This window comes from Pieris napi, chromosome 11 (genome assembly GCF_905475465.1).
Source record: "Pieris napi chromosome 11, ilPieNapi1.2, whole genome shotgun sequence".
Taxonomy (NCBI): domain Eukaryota; kingdom Metazoa; phylum Arthropoda; class Insecta; order Lepidoptera; family Pieridae; genus Pieris; species Pieris napi.
Genome location: NC_062244.1, coordinates 4,528,833 through 4,543,569, shown reverse-complemented (window position 1 = coordinate 4,543,569; position 14,737 = coordinate 4,528,833). Strand labels below are relative to the sequence as shown.

General features: G+C 32.2%; 2 protein-coding genes and 1 long non-coding RNA gene across 4 annotated transcripts in view; 2 read left to right on the top strand and 1 right to left on the bottom strand.

Annotated features, from left to right (window-relative positions):
* Positions 1-3,700: 3,700 nt before the first annotated feature.
* On the top strand, positions 3,701-11,521 carry LOC125053798 (fructose-bisphosphate aldolase-like). 2 transcript variants are annotated; one of them, XM_047655367.1, is made up of 9 exons: positions 3,701-3,834; positions 4,429-4,541; positions 5,308-5,396; positions 7,806-7,977; positions 8,306-8,509; positions 9,002-9,117; positions 9,257-9,356; positions 10,373-10,572; positions 11,368-11,521. In XM_047655367.1, exons 2-9 carry the CDS (start codon positions 4,433-4,435, stop codon positions 11,413-11,415), a joined length of 1,038 nt encoding a protein of 345 aa, XP_047511323.1. In that variant the 5' UTR covers positions 3,701-3,834; positions 4,429-4,432; the 3' UTR covers positions 11,416-11,521. The 2 variants fall into 2 exon arrangements, with proteins under 2 accessions (XP_047511323.1, XP_047511321.1); XM_047655365.1 differs by having other exon boundaries at positions 5,305-5,396.
* On the bottom strand, positions 5,982-7,433 carry LOC125053800. Its single transcript, XR_007117624.1, has 4 exons — positions 7,176-7,433; positions 7,062-7,092; positions 6,639-6,728; positions 5,982-6,149 (listed from the first exon to the last, which is right to left on the bottom strand). It is a non-coding gene; the product is annotated as an uncharacterized LOC125053800 (long non-coding RNA).
* Positions 11,522-12,028: 507 nt separating the features above from the next.
* The window catches only part of LOC125053797 (unconventional myosin-XVIIIa), a 170,925-nt gene continuing 168,216 nt past the window's right edge, over positions 12,029-14,737 (top strand). Inside the window, exon 1 of the mRNA XM_047655363.1 lies at positions 12,029-12,470. The gene's annotated coding sequence lies outside the window, so the exon portion shown is untranslated. The remainder of the gene's footprint in view (positions 12,471-14,737) is intronic.

Below are 14,737 nucleotides of genomic sequence, written 5' to 3'. Positions count from 1 at the left end.
TTCTTGAGTGGCGTATACAGTCAACATTATTGCAGATGTTTTATAATGAGATATTACATTATCTAACATTAAATTTAATAGATATTCTAAATTATTCCACAATTACAGGGCCCATAAGCGGACCGTGGAGTGTGTTTTTGTGGTGATTAAAGATTTATGTTTTTTGTTAGCTGGCTTGGTTGGTTATTTGTTGATAATAAAACGTTTTGAGCAGTGTTTGCCTCAGTGCATTTGACTTAACTTTCAATGTGTACAACTAAGGTTTGCGCTAGGGAGGTTCTCCTACGGTAAAAGGCAACGCCGTGAGGTTCCTTATTCTCAAGAAATGGATGTGTGGATTGGCACGAAAGGCTTATTTAATAAATACAATGTTATATTTTTAATGTCTTAGCAAAGTGAACGGAATTATTCTTCTGCGGGCATACAAAAGCTCCCTACAAGCCAATCCATCAATTGAGGGGAAGTATACACTTTTACCAAACACAAAAATAAGAATAACGGGGCAGCAACGTCGAGTCAAGAAGGTGATAAGAATTATCGGTTCTTACAACTGTTTAAGTTAAATTATCTTAGAACTATGTTATCGTTTATATGTTTACTTGTAAAATATGATTTATTTATTAACACTTCGTTGCAAATATACAGAAATATAGTAAAATTAAAATTATAAAATAAAAAGGAGGGCAACTGGCGGCCTTATCACTTTCGGGCGATTTCTTTCAGGCAACCATTATGATAAAAAAAATTGATGAGCGCAAGGAGTGCAAAACTACACAAGACAATTTATACAGACAAAATGAAACTGTGAATGAAAACTAATAGTATAAACCAAAGCAATCTAAACATAGTAAAAAGTGAAAGTAACAATATTAAAAAAGGACAAATGAAAATGAAAAACACATGAATCACGATAATTTCAAATCAGTTAGAATAAAAGTTAGGGATACTATCTGATAAGATGCATTAGACGATAGTCTAAATCACAAAATACACATATCTGTTTTGAGATCATTTGTAGGCAGGTGATCAGCCGTCTGTGCCTGATACATACATGCCTTCGATTCTTTGCGTCTATGGCATGCTGGTTTTCTGACGGTGCTTTCCTTCACCGTAAGAACGAGTGTTAAATATGCACATACACAAAGTCCATTGGTGTACAGCCAGGCTTCGAACCTACAAACTGGATGAGAGCCACTAGTTTTTCGTATATATATCGTCTAAATCACATTGCTAACAAAGCTTAAAAATGATTCAGTTTATATACCCTATTTAAAATGCAAATGGCAAAAATATATTGTAATTGAATTAGTAATAAAATCCGCTGTCTCAAATGACAATTAATTACATATTGAAACATACAGGAAATAATCGTGCATAAAACTAGTATCACAGTAAGACGGCCAATGGGAATATATATTTTTTTTATATAATAGGGGGGCAAACGAGCTTGCAGGACGACCAAAAAGGTCAGTCTACGCAGCCCATAGACACCCATTTTTAGTGGGTGCGTTGCCGGCCTTTGAGGGAGGAGTAGACTCGCTTTTTGAACATTTGGAGGTCGTATCTCTGAGGGAAGACCCCCCCCCCGGGAGCCGATTCCACAGTTCGCTAGTTCGGCTCGTACGGTATTGAAAAGAGGCAGGAGGGATCAACCCAAACAATTCTTCCGAACACTCTCCGTAATAAACTTTGTAAAAAACGCAAAGAGACGCAATACATATTTAAAATGTTAGGTTCTCCAATGCTTCATTATTGTCATAATCACCTGCACTAATCACTAATCAAAGTAAATACAGGCCTTAATATATAATGAGAATAGATTTATATTTCTATATGTTAGTAATGTACTCAATAAGCTACTGGACCGATTTCATGAATTTTGAACTCGGTGAATGCTACATTATTCCTTAGTAACATAAGGAATTGACCCAGGGGATTTTTTACAGTCAAGAGTACTTCAGATATTCTATTTCCAAAATACATCCAATCCAGCTGTGCGAAGCCATAAGAGTCCACTACTTTAAATAATAATTTTTCAAAGCCTTAATAATTATAAAAATCAATATAATTTAGACGCACTCACGAATCCAGGCCTAGTACCTCAATACCAAATATGTACATTGTACATTGTTGTAAATATATATGATAAATTCACAATTTTTCCTTCAGGGAATCGTTCAGTTTCCTTTTCAAGAATTAACGTAAATAGTTGACGTAAAAGATAGTTCATTGCCATGTCGCATGCTCGTGAAGGATAAATAACAAATATCTTATTCTTGTTAACTATAAATATTTTCAGTAATTTACCTTATATGGTTTATTATATAGTTTATGGAAGATACTGGTTTGCCTCAGTTCTAACTTCAATACTTACTATAATATAGATTCAAGATCATCTGTCTTCTGTTACTTATGCTTACATTAAATAGTCTAATATAACGGATTCCCTAGACGTTTATTTTACTCTTTTGACGTAGAAATTTTCTATACTTAATATATTTACTTCAAACCGCAAAATTATTCATCACTTGGATACTGTAACTGTTATGTGTTTAATTAATAATGACATCAAGACCAACAAATCAAAACACTTTTTGCTCATTTTTTCCCGTTGTAAATTGTCATCTTATTATTTTCCTATGAGTGCGTAATGAAATTGAAGTGCGTAAGTAAATTCGAAGTACGTACGTAGCAATTTGTTAAGACATAAATCGTAGCATATGCATCACCGCAATTAAAATACCCTGCGATATATCGTATGCTTTAATTAAACATAGAGCTGACTATCACAGAGAACTTTAAGTACGAACTATAAATAAAGCTTTACAGTAGTCGAAGTCAGGGAGAGGTTGGTCGTGGTAGGTAATTATGTAAAAGTGTAGTACTCGGAAAAACCAAAAGCAATGTTAGGAACTCTCTCATCTGTCATAACTATCGGATATCGATATTTAAGAGTTCTAATTCGCACTTAAAATTGTAGGCCAAAGTTGCGGGCATAATCCTAACTGTTCAATGTACACTAATCTCAGGATAATAATTGTAAATTAAGCATAAAAAGTTATTCAGTGTTAGGGTCTGTTCCACAATGTATGGATAAAGTACCAAATAGCTATGCAACACATAAATTATTTGGAAGATAAATTGTGCTATTTAACACTTCATCGGACTCATAACTTATGATAGATGGACTTTATGTGTCGAATAGCGCTATCTGACAGTCGTGAAACGCAACAATAGAGTATATCCAATAAGTAATAAATAGCTAATTTGGAACTTATGTAGAACTTATCCGTACATTGTGAAACAGACCCTAAATAAATTAATAATTTCATTATTGATGAATATAATATAGTGTTTATTTGAATAAACCTAATATTAATTCATTAATATGTAGAGGAAGCATGGTTTTGGTTACTATTTCTCTAATCTAAGGGGGGATCCTCAACCAGTCCAACAGGCCGGCTCGAGGACCCCGGTGGCTATGGTTGAGAAGACATCCTTAGCGGCTAGAAAAACTTTGTTAGTGCATTTTATGGTATGACGTCAACGCAGTGATTGTGGCCATACACATCAGGTGTCGCAGTGTATTGTACGAAAAAAACGCTCAGAACGCTACAAACCAAAACGAATGAACAAGGCAAAGACCAAATAATATAGCTTAAATTGTTGTTTTGAACCTCACTCACGACGCGTGTATCAGTGAATTTATTATTTACAACTTAATGTTGGAGAAGATATACTATCAGCAGAGTTATCTTAGAATGAATAAACAGTTATTACATAATTTATACTTTGTTCCGACGGACGCGTCAATAATTCTGTTTTAAGCTACGTGTAAGTAATTAATTCAATATAATCTTAATTTGTTTTAATGCTTTCTTGAGATATTATTAAATTTGTTATTTTAAGTGTATTAAATTTGTCTTTATTTCGTAAGTATATATGAATTTACATAATACAATAATATCAAATCTCTAATTGTCTGAACGCGGCGTTGATGTTGCTACACAACTTATCAACGCCACCTAGCTTGTTCTCTTATACCTTCGACAATTGTGAGCGTCTAGTTATGATAGTTTGAGACACATACATGGTTTAAAGGCCGATTTACATTATCTTAGTGTTTAGGAGAGTGCTGTGGTACAACTTGAAAGGCAAGTTGTTTAGCGTAGCGTTTACTAAAGCAAGTAGCGTTTACATGTTTCAACTAAAGTACTATCCTAAAGCACTCTCCTAAACACTAAGATAATGTAAATCGGCCATTAGGTTCGGCTTACTGGAACGGACCAGTCGTAGCTTATTTATCGATAAAAACTCCTCCTGTTTATATTTACAGAGAACTGAGGAACAGTTTTCAGTCATGCTTGAATTATGTGTTATAAACCAAGTTTTTTTCTCTGTGTACTTAAGGGTTTAACATATTTTCAGAATCATGACACACTTTTCATACCTGCCTGTGAAGTTGCAAAAAGAATTACAGCAGACTGCTGAAGCTATTGTATGTCATGGAAAGGGAATACTGGCTGTCGATGAAACAAATGGTAAATTTAAAATATATGTTTTAGAAGGGAACTTGGTCATGACGACAAGTCTTTACTTACTTTATGTACGTACTAGAGGTAATAATAGTAAAATAATAGAATGATGGTTAAAGCTAGACATTGCGTATAATTGAATAATTAAGTCATAGAATGATCGTCATAAAATCGTCACTCAACGTCAGTGATTCGTAATAAGGTAAAATTTTAATATTAATATAATATATAATATAATATATAAATATAATATAATAATATATTAGGTATGCCCTATTAAGGAGAGGTTTGAAATAACCTTATTATAATTTTTATTTAAAGTTATTCAGTTAAAGAGAAGACTAATGTTGGTCTAGTTCAACGTGTTACTCTTATCCTGTGTTTCAATGGACTTTGAATGAAGGAAAACATCGTAAGAAAACCTATATGTCTCAAATATAAAAACAATCGACAACATGACATCTTGTGTCTAAAATATTAAAGGAACGGATGCAATCTGAGGCCAATATATGGTAGTAGCGTGTATTCTTATTATTATTTATATAATTAAATACATGGTTAAGTACTCCTGGTAGTTAGGTTTTTAAATAGGACATATTTCTTGTGAGAACGTTAATCCAGAAGGTTCTGTATAATCTCTTGATTATTTTTTTAAGACCCCACCAAATGGTTTAATGGTTAATAGTATTGTATATTGTAATGTTATAATTAAATTGAAATAACCAATATAAATTATAGAGTTTGAGATAACATTAACGAAAATTTGCAGAAGGAATAGGCGCACTACTTGCACAAGTTGGATTGGAGAATACCGAAAACAATAGACGGAATTACAGGCAGCTACTATTTACATCTGATGATGTAAGTCTATAGTATATGTATTGAATCTGTTTTCATACTTTAATGACGTCCAAATTGTTTAATTTAGTTTTTTTTTATTTATGTATTTTTTTTAATTTATCCTTAACATAGAACTTCGGATTGGACTTATATTAATAAAAATGTTTTAATTGATCTGTTATAGAACACACATAATTAACTAAACGCCGAAATCTCTATAATATAAGTAGAATACATTGGTCAAATATTCGTTTTAACATTTTGTTTGTCAATTCGAGCTTTTATCAAATCAATCCAGCAACGTTAAATATAAAACTACTGTAGTTGTTAAAACTAAAATATAGAATACGTCACAGTTACGTCATTAATTTTGCGACAATAATGTGACATGTCTTGTATTAATCATTCAAAATATAAATACACTTAACAAAACGGGGAAAACCTAAAGTTGGGGGAGGTATAGTACCTAATTAAGTAATTAGTCATGAAGCTCGACCCTACAATAGGCAAATTTAAGGTAGCAATGCTAGTTTATGAAATAGTTTGATTCTTAGTCAAAGGAGGTCAAAGGTCAATCAAAGGAGGAGATATTAAAAGATAACGAGAAAATATTAACACATGTAAGGTATGCAGTTTATTATTAAAGTGAGATGCTACACTTTTTTTTAAATTGTATCGTACTAAAGTAGGTTCCTCGTTTTACGCTCGTATGTTACCCTTTATTCCCGCCTTGCCCTGCGTCTCCCCGTGCTCCCGCGTTTGCGTTAAACCCAGCTAAAATAATAATAAAAGAAACAAAATTAGTTTTACAATAAATTTCTATTAACATAATTTCAGTCTTCTAAAAAATTGAATTTTATACTCATACTAGCTGACCTGGCAAACACCGTTTTACCATGTATATTATTTATAATAAAAATAGGGGTTGATCTTAGAGGGATGAAAATGAGGGGTTGTATGTATTTTTTAATGCTGTATCATATTCATAAAAAAATATATCTAAAAATTAAAAACAAAATTGGTTAGGGGAGGACTACCCTAAACATTTAGGGGGATGAAAAATATGTTGTCCAATTCTCAGACATACCCAATATGCACACCAAATTTCATGAGCATCGGTCAAGCCGTTTCGGAGGAGTTTAACTACAAACACCGCGACACGAGAATTTTATATATTAGATTAATCAAACCGATATTCACACAAATTAATATTTTTGTTTAAAGCGGACCTGCCGACTCTATAGTAAATCGCTAAATACGAACCCCCAAATCCAGCGTCACCGCCTCCGTTAGGTCCGCCACCACCGAACCCTCCATTTCCACCTGCCTGCATGCCAAAATCGGCTTGACCACCTATACAGGGAATTTGAAGCTGATTAAAATACCTACGCAATAATAATAAATACAAAGTAAATTAAGTATTAGAAGAATTAAAATTATTTTCACTTGAAGATTAGGTAAATTTTAAGACATTATATAGGTACAGTATTTAAATTTTTTATAATAATTGTATAGTGGTACTAATATGTCTCTTGTCATCACAGCGTAAACACAATTTGACAGAAAATTAGTAGTTAAAATGCAAAATTAGACTTATTGGTACACTCGACATTGTTGGTATATTTTTTTACAATTTCAAACCACAAACGTTTTTAAAAAAAAATAGTTTGTTCTGTAGAGACCTACCCGCGCCACCACCCGGCCCTTGTTGCTTACTCTGAAAAAAAGATTGAATTTTCATTTTATCGCATACATTTTTAAATATAATTTAGAGCTACGAATTAGAAATAAAAGACTAACATTCCCGATAAACATTGCACTTATAAAGAGCACAACAAAGTATTTAAACATTTTCGCTATAAGACCTGTTTTATCAAATAAAAAATAACACTAACAATAAATCAAGTTCGCGCTTGGATTTTATAGCCAGACAATTAATTTTAACTCTACCGTAAATAACAATGCAGTGCATTATACGTTGTCATTTAATGACATTAAATTGCTATAGTCGGAGGTGCCATTTTAAAACTATAATTTTTATTTACTTTGAACATGCGATACTATCAGTTTAACATGACTTTAATGAGAAGCAAGCGTGATGTTATTATTTAAAATCACTGTAAATAATAATACATAGTTAAATAAGCTAATAAATAATCTTTCTTAAAGTAATCTAACCTTGAAATCTAAACAACGGGAATGGAATTCTCTTGTCAATATAAAGTTTCAGGACAGGAAAATTCAAAACAAAGTCGAAATAAGAATTCTGTTAGAGGGCGTCTAAAATATTGAAATCTTTATTTTGTTAAAGAATACTAATTGATTCAATCATTGGGAATCAATGTCTGTATTACAGAATAGCCCTACAGCTTATAGATTAATACGCAGACTGACTATTTAATCATTATGAACTAATTTGGTGATTAACAGGTCTTGTCAAGCTATGTATCAGCGGTAATTCTCTATGATGAGACTGTATATCAGAAGACGGACAGCGGAGTTCGGTTTATAGAAGTATTGGGAAAGAAAAACATAATACCAGGAGTTAAGGTTGATAAGGATGTCGTCCCATTACCGTATACGGATGAAGTAACAACTCAAGGTATCGTCGAAAGAGTATAAAATCTTGGTAGTATATTATATAACATTTTAGCATTAAGATATTCGGAGATAATATTGGTGGATTCATATTGGTTTTGTTAGTTTTCACTTAGTAGGATTGAAAATTAATATTCTTTGACAATAAATATAATAATAATATGTAGTTATTAATCCACCAATTTTAGGTGACTGGAAAATATCGTCTTACATCTGAATAGACTTACAAAATCGTCCTTAAAAGTATAAGAAAATAATAATATATTTTCTGACTACCTGTCGAATTCGACTTTTTAATTATATACGGAATTTAATACGGACACAATTTTTAGGGCTCGACGATCTGGCCAAGCGCTGCGCGGAATACAAGAAGCAAGGATGTCGATTCGCAAAGTGGAGGGCACCACTCACTATATCAGCCAACGGCCCCTCTGCCCTTGCTATTGAGAGTACTGCTAATGTTCTTGCTCGTTACGCCTCCATTTGCCAGACTGAAGGGCTTGTGCCTATTGTGGAACCGGATGTGTTGTTGGACGGTGAGTACCAGGAGAGTAGGTAGTGGTAGAAGATATGTGTTTCCGGGAAATCTCAATAAATGGAACAGCGGCGGCGGTTCTAAGCGGCGGTTAAATAAATAGTCACTTAATATCAGGTAGGATTGGGGTCAAACGTCTGTTCAGTTCTATATACAAAAAAGTCCGTTCAATTATATATTATATTCATACAAAAAGGGACAAAAAATGTAACATAATACAGAATATCCTCGGTAACTCTTTTAATATGTATTTTTTACGAGGTTCGTAAAGTATAATATTCAAATTTTAGCATTCAATTTTTAAAATTATTGCATAATATATTATGTACGTATCTTGACCGCCTATACGTAGTTCTGAATCTATACTAAAAAACACTGAGACGTAATAAAAACATCATCAAAATCGAGAAGACATATATATTATTACTACAGAAATATAATACTTATTATATTTCCGTATGTAACGCCTTGCACTTTTGGTTTATTTTACTAGGCGACCATGACATTATAAGAGCGCAAAAGGTGACTGAAACTGTGCTTGCAGCGGTATATAAAGCGCTGAATGATCACCATGTTTACCTCGAGGGAACATTGCTTAAGCCTAATATGGTAAGATTATCAAATCTTTATTTGACATAACACAATCTAGCTATCTACCTAATCATAGCTATCTACCTTTCACATAATTCATTATTGAAATTTTAAATGAAAAAGTTTCTACGGATACAACTTATTAAGGTATTTTCAGGTAACACCAGGAAAAGCATGCAAAGAACGTAATACTCCTGAAGAAATAGCGGTAGCAACGGTCACGGCTCTTTTAAGAGGCGTACCGGCAGCCGTTCCAGGTACATAATATATGTTTGGTCCTTTATAATATAAATCAGTACCGCTCTATGGGCGGATTACGAACTAAACGGAAACACAAACATACACAGTGCGACAAAAAACAGCATAATATAGGTTCATTCTAGCGCCGGCTATATTTTTTTTGTAGAAGAGGGGGCAAACGGGCAGGAGGCTCTACTGATGTGAAGTGTTACTGCCGCCCATGGACACTCTCGATACCAGAGTGCTCGCAAGAAGAAGCTTAAAAATTGGCATCGCCTGGACAAGCGTGCCCTTCAATAGGCCGCTTGTGTAGCAATCTACGATGCTCGATATGTATGATATTCGAACTATCAAAATCTGACATGTGAATTAAAGAAAGAAAGAAAGAAAACTTTATTATGCACAATATACAAGGTATTTAGATAAAGTAAAGTGCACTGGCCCCCACACTAGGATTCCCTGTGTTGTGGGCAGCCAGTCTCTTCCTTTTGACATGAAAACAGTATTTTATAAGTTATATTAATTATTTCTACACATTTATATTAAAACTATTTTTGTACAATAAGAATATTTTCAGTATAAGAATACGACAGGTTAACAAGATATCGTTTGAGATGTTTAGTAAATGTATGTAATGTGATTTTTGAAATGTTAGTGATAATTTTGTTTTTAATGAAGTGGTTAAAGATGAAAGGGCCTCGGAAGGAGAAAAAGCGTTGAGCGAAGACAGTGCGAGTTTTGGGTTGCTTTAATATAAGTTTGCGTTTTGTTTGATGCGTTAAGTACATACATACTTTTGTGAGAGATGGATAGAATACGCGTAATTTTAATATAAATAATTAGGAAACTGTTTAGATTTAAGGTCATTTACTGTTAATTTAGTGTACCTACTTATTAAGAAAAAAAATTGCGCAAAAACGAATCCTTATTTATCTGCTATTTTAAATATATATAATAACACGAAGAGAAACAAAATCACTAAAATATGTATAAATTACACTTTACATTATAGTTCGCAATTTAATATTTATAGGCATAGCTTTTCTTTCTGGTGGACAGACAGAAGAGGAAGCGACAGTGAACTTGAATGCTATTAATAAAGTGCCTATGAAGAAACCGTGGGCCCTAACTTTTAGCTATGGGAGGGCGCTTCAAGCGTCTGTTTGGAAAACGTGGGCTGGACGAGATGAGAATGTGATAAAAGCGCAAACTGAACTTATTAAGAGAGCTAAGGTATAACATTTTGCTAGTATACACTGAATCAGACTTAGAACATTGGCTATTTTGTCTCCTACTGTGAAATTGTGTTTACAGTGTATGAGACAAAATAGTATTTTAGTTAAAACTACTGACTGATCGATTTTTTGTGACTATACGCTAACACCTGGAATAACTATTTCTATGAGAATCCTTACAGTGCACACTTATAAAACAATTAATTTGGGTCTTTACCAATATACTAAATTGTTCTTGTATTCTGCTGTTTACCGGGAATGTATAGTGTACCGGACACACGCGTTCGATGTAGGATACGACATCTGTTGTTACAACATATTGGCTTGTTTTATCTATTGCGCACTGGGTGGCGCAGGCGGGCGTAGCTTGAAATGGAAAAAAATATTTTATTATATTGATATTTTACGTTGACGTAAGCATTTAATACATTAAGGGTCTGTTTCACAATGTACGGATAAGTTCTACATAAGTTCCAAATTAGCTATTTATTACTTATTGGTAGGATAAACACTATTGTTGCGTTTCACGACTGTCAGATAGCGCTATTCGTCACATAAAGTCGATCATAAGCTATGAGTCCGATGAATGTCAAATAGCACAATTTATCTTACAAATAATTTATGTGTTGCATAGCTATTTGGTACTTTATCCATACATTGTGAAACAGACCCTAAGAATATAATCATTGACAGAACATAATAAAATAGTAGCGGTTTTGTGGAAATAAGACTTTTTAATAGACTTTAATAATAGTTATATTATAATATATCACTTTATATAAAATTTCTACAGGCAAACAGCTTGGCTGCTTTGGGACAATACCACTTTGAAGGTGCTTAATTGAAGAAGGTTACAGATAAACAACAATGACATTATTATAATAATTATTGCTTGTGTATGTATTATTAAGTGGAATATAAATAAAAAAATTTTTTTTAATCATTAATGCAATGTACATCGTATTCTTGTTTGAGATTAACGCCATCTAGTTTTAGATCATTATTTTCTGATTACGTAGAAAGGTTGTGATCGTCTGTGTTTTATGGTACTTAATATATTCACACTAGATAGCAGTTTAATAGATTTTTTAAACCGGAATACATGTATATATGATCTTTAAAAAAGTTCACAAATAGTTTAGGTTTATGTTTAATAAAACAAAACATTATTATTCAACACAAAATTGTCTTTTTTTTATTATTGATGTGACATAAGTATAACACTATTTTTGTACGAAAAAATGGCATTGACATTTAACATTTTACGTATGGTAACTCGACAATTTAGAAAGCGTTTCATCATTCATAGACTCTAAGGCCATTGAGAACTCTTTAATTTATCTATATAATATTTGAGATGTGTTTTGACAGTTTACTATGGCAAATTGACACAGACTACAGAACCGCAGTAGACAGTAAATAATAATGTAAGAGATTAGAGAACTTCTTACTTCAGTTCAGTGAATCGCGTATGCTGTATTAGATAAGTGCGTACTGCTTATGCATTTGTCAGAAGACCGTACAGTAGTTTTGTATAATAATACTAGCCATTAGGTTTAATCTACATGGTTTATGAATATCTAAGATATTCTGCTACACCTTTGTATGTAATATAAAAAAATTACCGATTTTAAATATGGTACAAAATGCCTCCTAGTGCCATTAATTGTGTGGCAGAGAAATCGAAATTCTAATGCATTCCTTTGAGTTTACATCAATGTCGTGTGATGGCTTTTTCGAACATAGTGCGGATGTGTTCTTTATTTATTTTCCTTAGTGAAGTGTTCTAAATAATATAAATAATGACTGAAAATTGTGATAGTTCGCTGAGTGTTTGTTATTAGAAGTTTTCGAGGATTTTCTTCACCCTATTTCTTGGATTATAAATAGGAACTGGTTAGTAAATATTTATTTAGCTTAATAAGATGCTTACAGATAGATCTGAGCTATGTCATTCACAGTTAAGAATGTAATGACTGCATCTCACATCTGTTTTCTGTAATGTGTTGACATAGATCTGTAGGTAATATACAGCATAGTTATTGAAGGTGTAAATGCTTAGAGGATTTTGTTTTTAGATCTATAAGTTAATGCTCTCAACCACAATATGTTGTATTATACCGACATATAAATAAGTGCACACAATATTACTTATTGTATTATCTAATACATTATAGTTATCATAGTTATATTGACCCATATAGTCCATAACATAAAGGTTACTTTGTATCCATTATTTTATTAAAGAAATGAGTGGATTTTATAGTGATGAAATTACAAATATAAAATTCTAAATTAGAAAAACTTCTGTAATTAAATATTATACTAAATATTATGAGATGATGATTCATGATGACCACCTAATAAGAATTCCTAAATTTTAACCTGTGCCCTACCATTGTGCAAATAGTATTGTACTATATAATTTTTTACACGTCATTATATAATCATTATTTACTCTAATAATGTTTATATAATGATATGACTATTTTTACCACCTTTTTAACTCCTTATTCTGTTGCTCTCACCAAAGACTTACAACATATTATAAGAGATAATAAATTTATATGTTTCTTATTATTTATCTAGGTAGGTTGTGCCTATGATTAAGTTTCAGAAAGTAACTTATTGCAACTCAAGTACTTATTATGTTTTATGTGGTCTTTTTGTATCTCGGTTTTCAGTTGTAATAAAATGTTTTACTATCCTTTCAATGTATATTGCCATGTTTTAGAAATATTTGTTGCCAAGGTCAAAATTTATGTTGTTACATTGCGATATGCATGCATAAATAATTACATGGAGATTGAAATTGAAATTAAATTGTTTCTCTTATTATTGTTTCGTTAAAATTACATATTCTTATGCTTTCGGCAGAAAACATTCATAAAAACAGCCGATTATAGGTAGTTTTTTTTATACAATGTAGTTTAGAGAATTTTCCATGACCCAGTAATCTTTAATGTATTAAGTAGTATTCCTAAAAGCATTAAATTTAGTAAAACATTTTGCTTCGATTTTGACAAGAAATAATTAATGAATAAGGTGTGGGTTGCCATAAGTATATTTTCTAGGATAAGGCACAAGGAAGTAAGAATTTAGTAAAAAAGGCTTGGCACACGGTAATCCACGCTTCGCGCCGAATCAATATTAGCTCGCGATTCGGTGAACCGACAGCAGGGCCCGCACGTGTTTACGTACATACAGATCTACACCATTTTGCTTGATGTCAAAATAATTGCCATTATTTTTGGCTCTTAAAAAATATCTATGACGTTCATTTATATTTTTACAATCGATACCCCCCAATTTCGCATTTAATGTCGAGGAATATAATGCATGCATATTGCTCCCTGCGTAAAGCAATCGTTGATTTTATCCGTGTTTTGACTAACGACAGTTGAATAATAAGTTTGTGTTCATTGAACAATAATTTGTGTGTTATTAATTTAATAGCTTTCGTTCATATTTCAAAATATTAGAAATAATTATTAAGTTTCGTTATACTTTGAAATACTAATGTTATTGTGTTCTTATGTTTTATGGCTTGTCTCTACACCTGATACGTCGTTATGAAAATTAATTAAGCGTTTTTGGGTCTTCAAGCAATATGCATATTTAATTGTATAGATTTGTGTCTTCACCTTGTTTGAAAGTGGTCGTGCTGATTCAGCAGTGACGTCATACAAGTTCGAGGTGTGATAGCGTTCCCGTTTCCGTTGTGATTCATTTTGGCATACCTTTATTGTAAAATATAGGTAAGGGTTATTGAACGACCAATGGTTAAAACTTAAAATTCAGTTAATACACATTCGCAAAAATACAAACATTCCAAATTTTTTTGATGTTAAATTTATATGAAGAAGAATATGTATGTCAATTCACAATAATTCATTAACAGTTAACAAGTAACATTAATACTATCACTTTTTATTTTTTAACATTGAATTGAAAACGCTCCCGTAACTCTCCCGATGACTAAAAACGTGATAACCGAATAAAAATTACTTGTCTAGAACAACATTGTCGTATTTCAAAACGTAGACTATTAAAATTAAAACATCGACATTTTTTTAAACAAATGGAAGGTCCTTATTAAAACTATAAGATATATTTTAAAAGCCTCAAGGATGGTTATTTTTTTAAATTGTTTAATCTTAAGA

Bases quoted from the DNA above. Each gene is read 5' to 3' on its own strand.
- LOC125053798 (XM_047655365.1), top strand. From the start codon at position 4,433: ATGACACACTTTTCATACCTGCCTGTGAAGTTGCAAAAAGAATTACAG. The intron at 4,542-5,304 runs GTAAATTTAAAA...GAAAATTTGCAG, and splicing joins GGCTGTCGATGAAACAAATG to AAGGAATAGGCGCACTACTT. The intron at 8,510-9,001 runs GTGAGTACCAGG...TTATTTTACTAG, and splicing joins ACCGGATGTGTTGTTGGACG to GCGACCATGACATTATAAGA.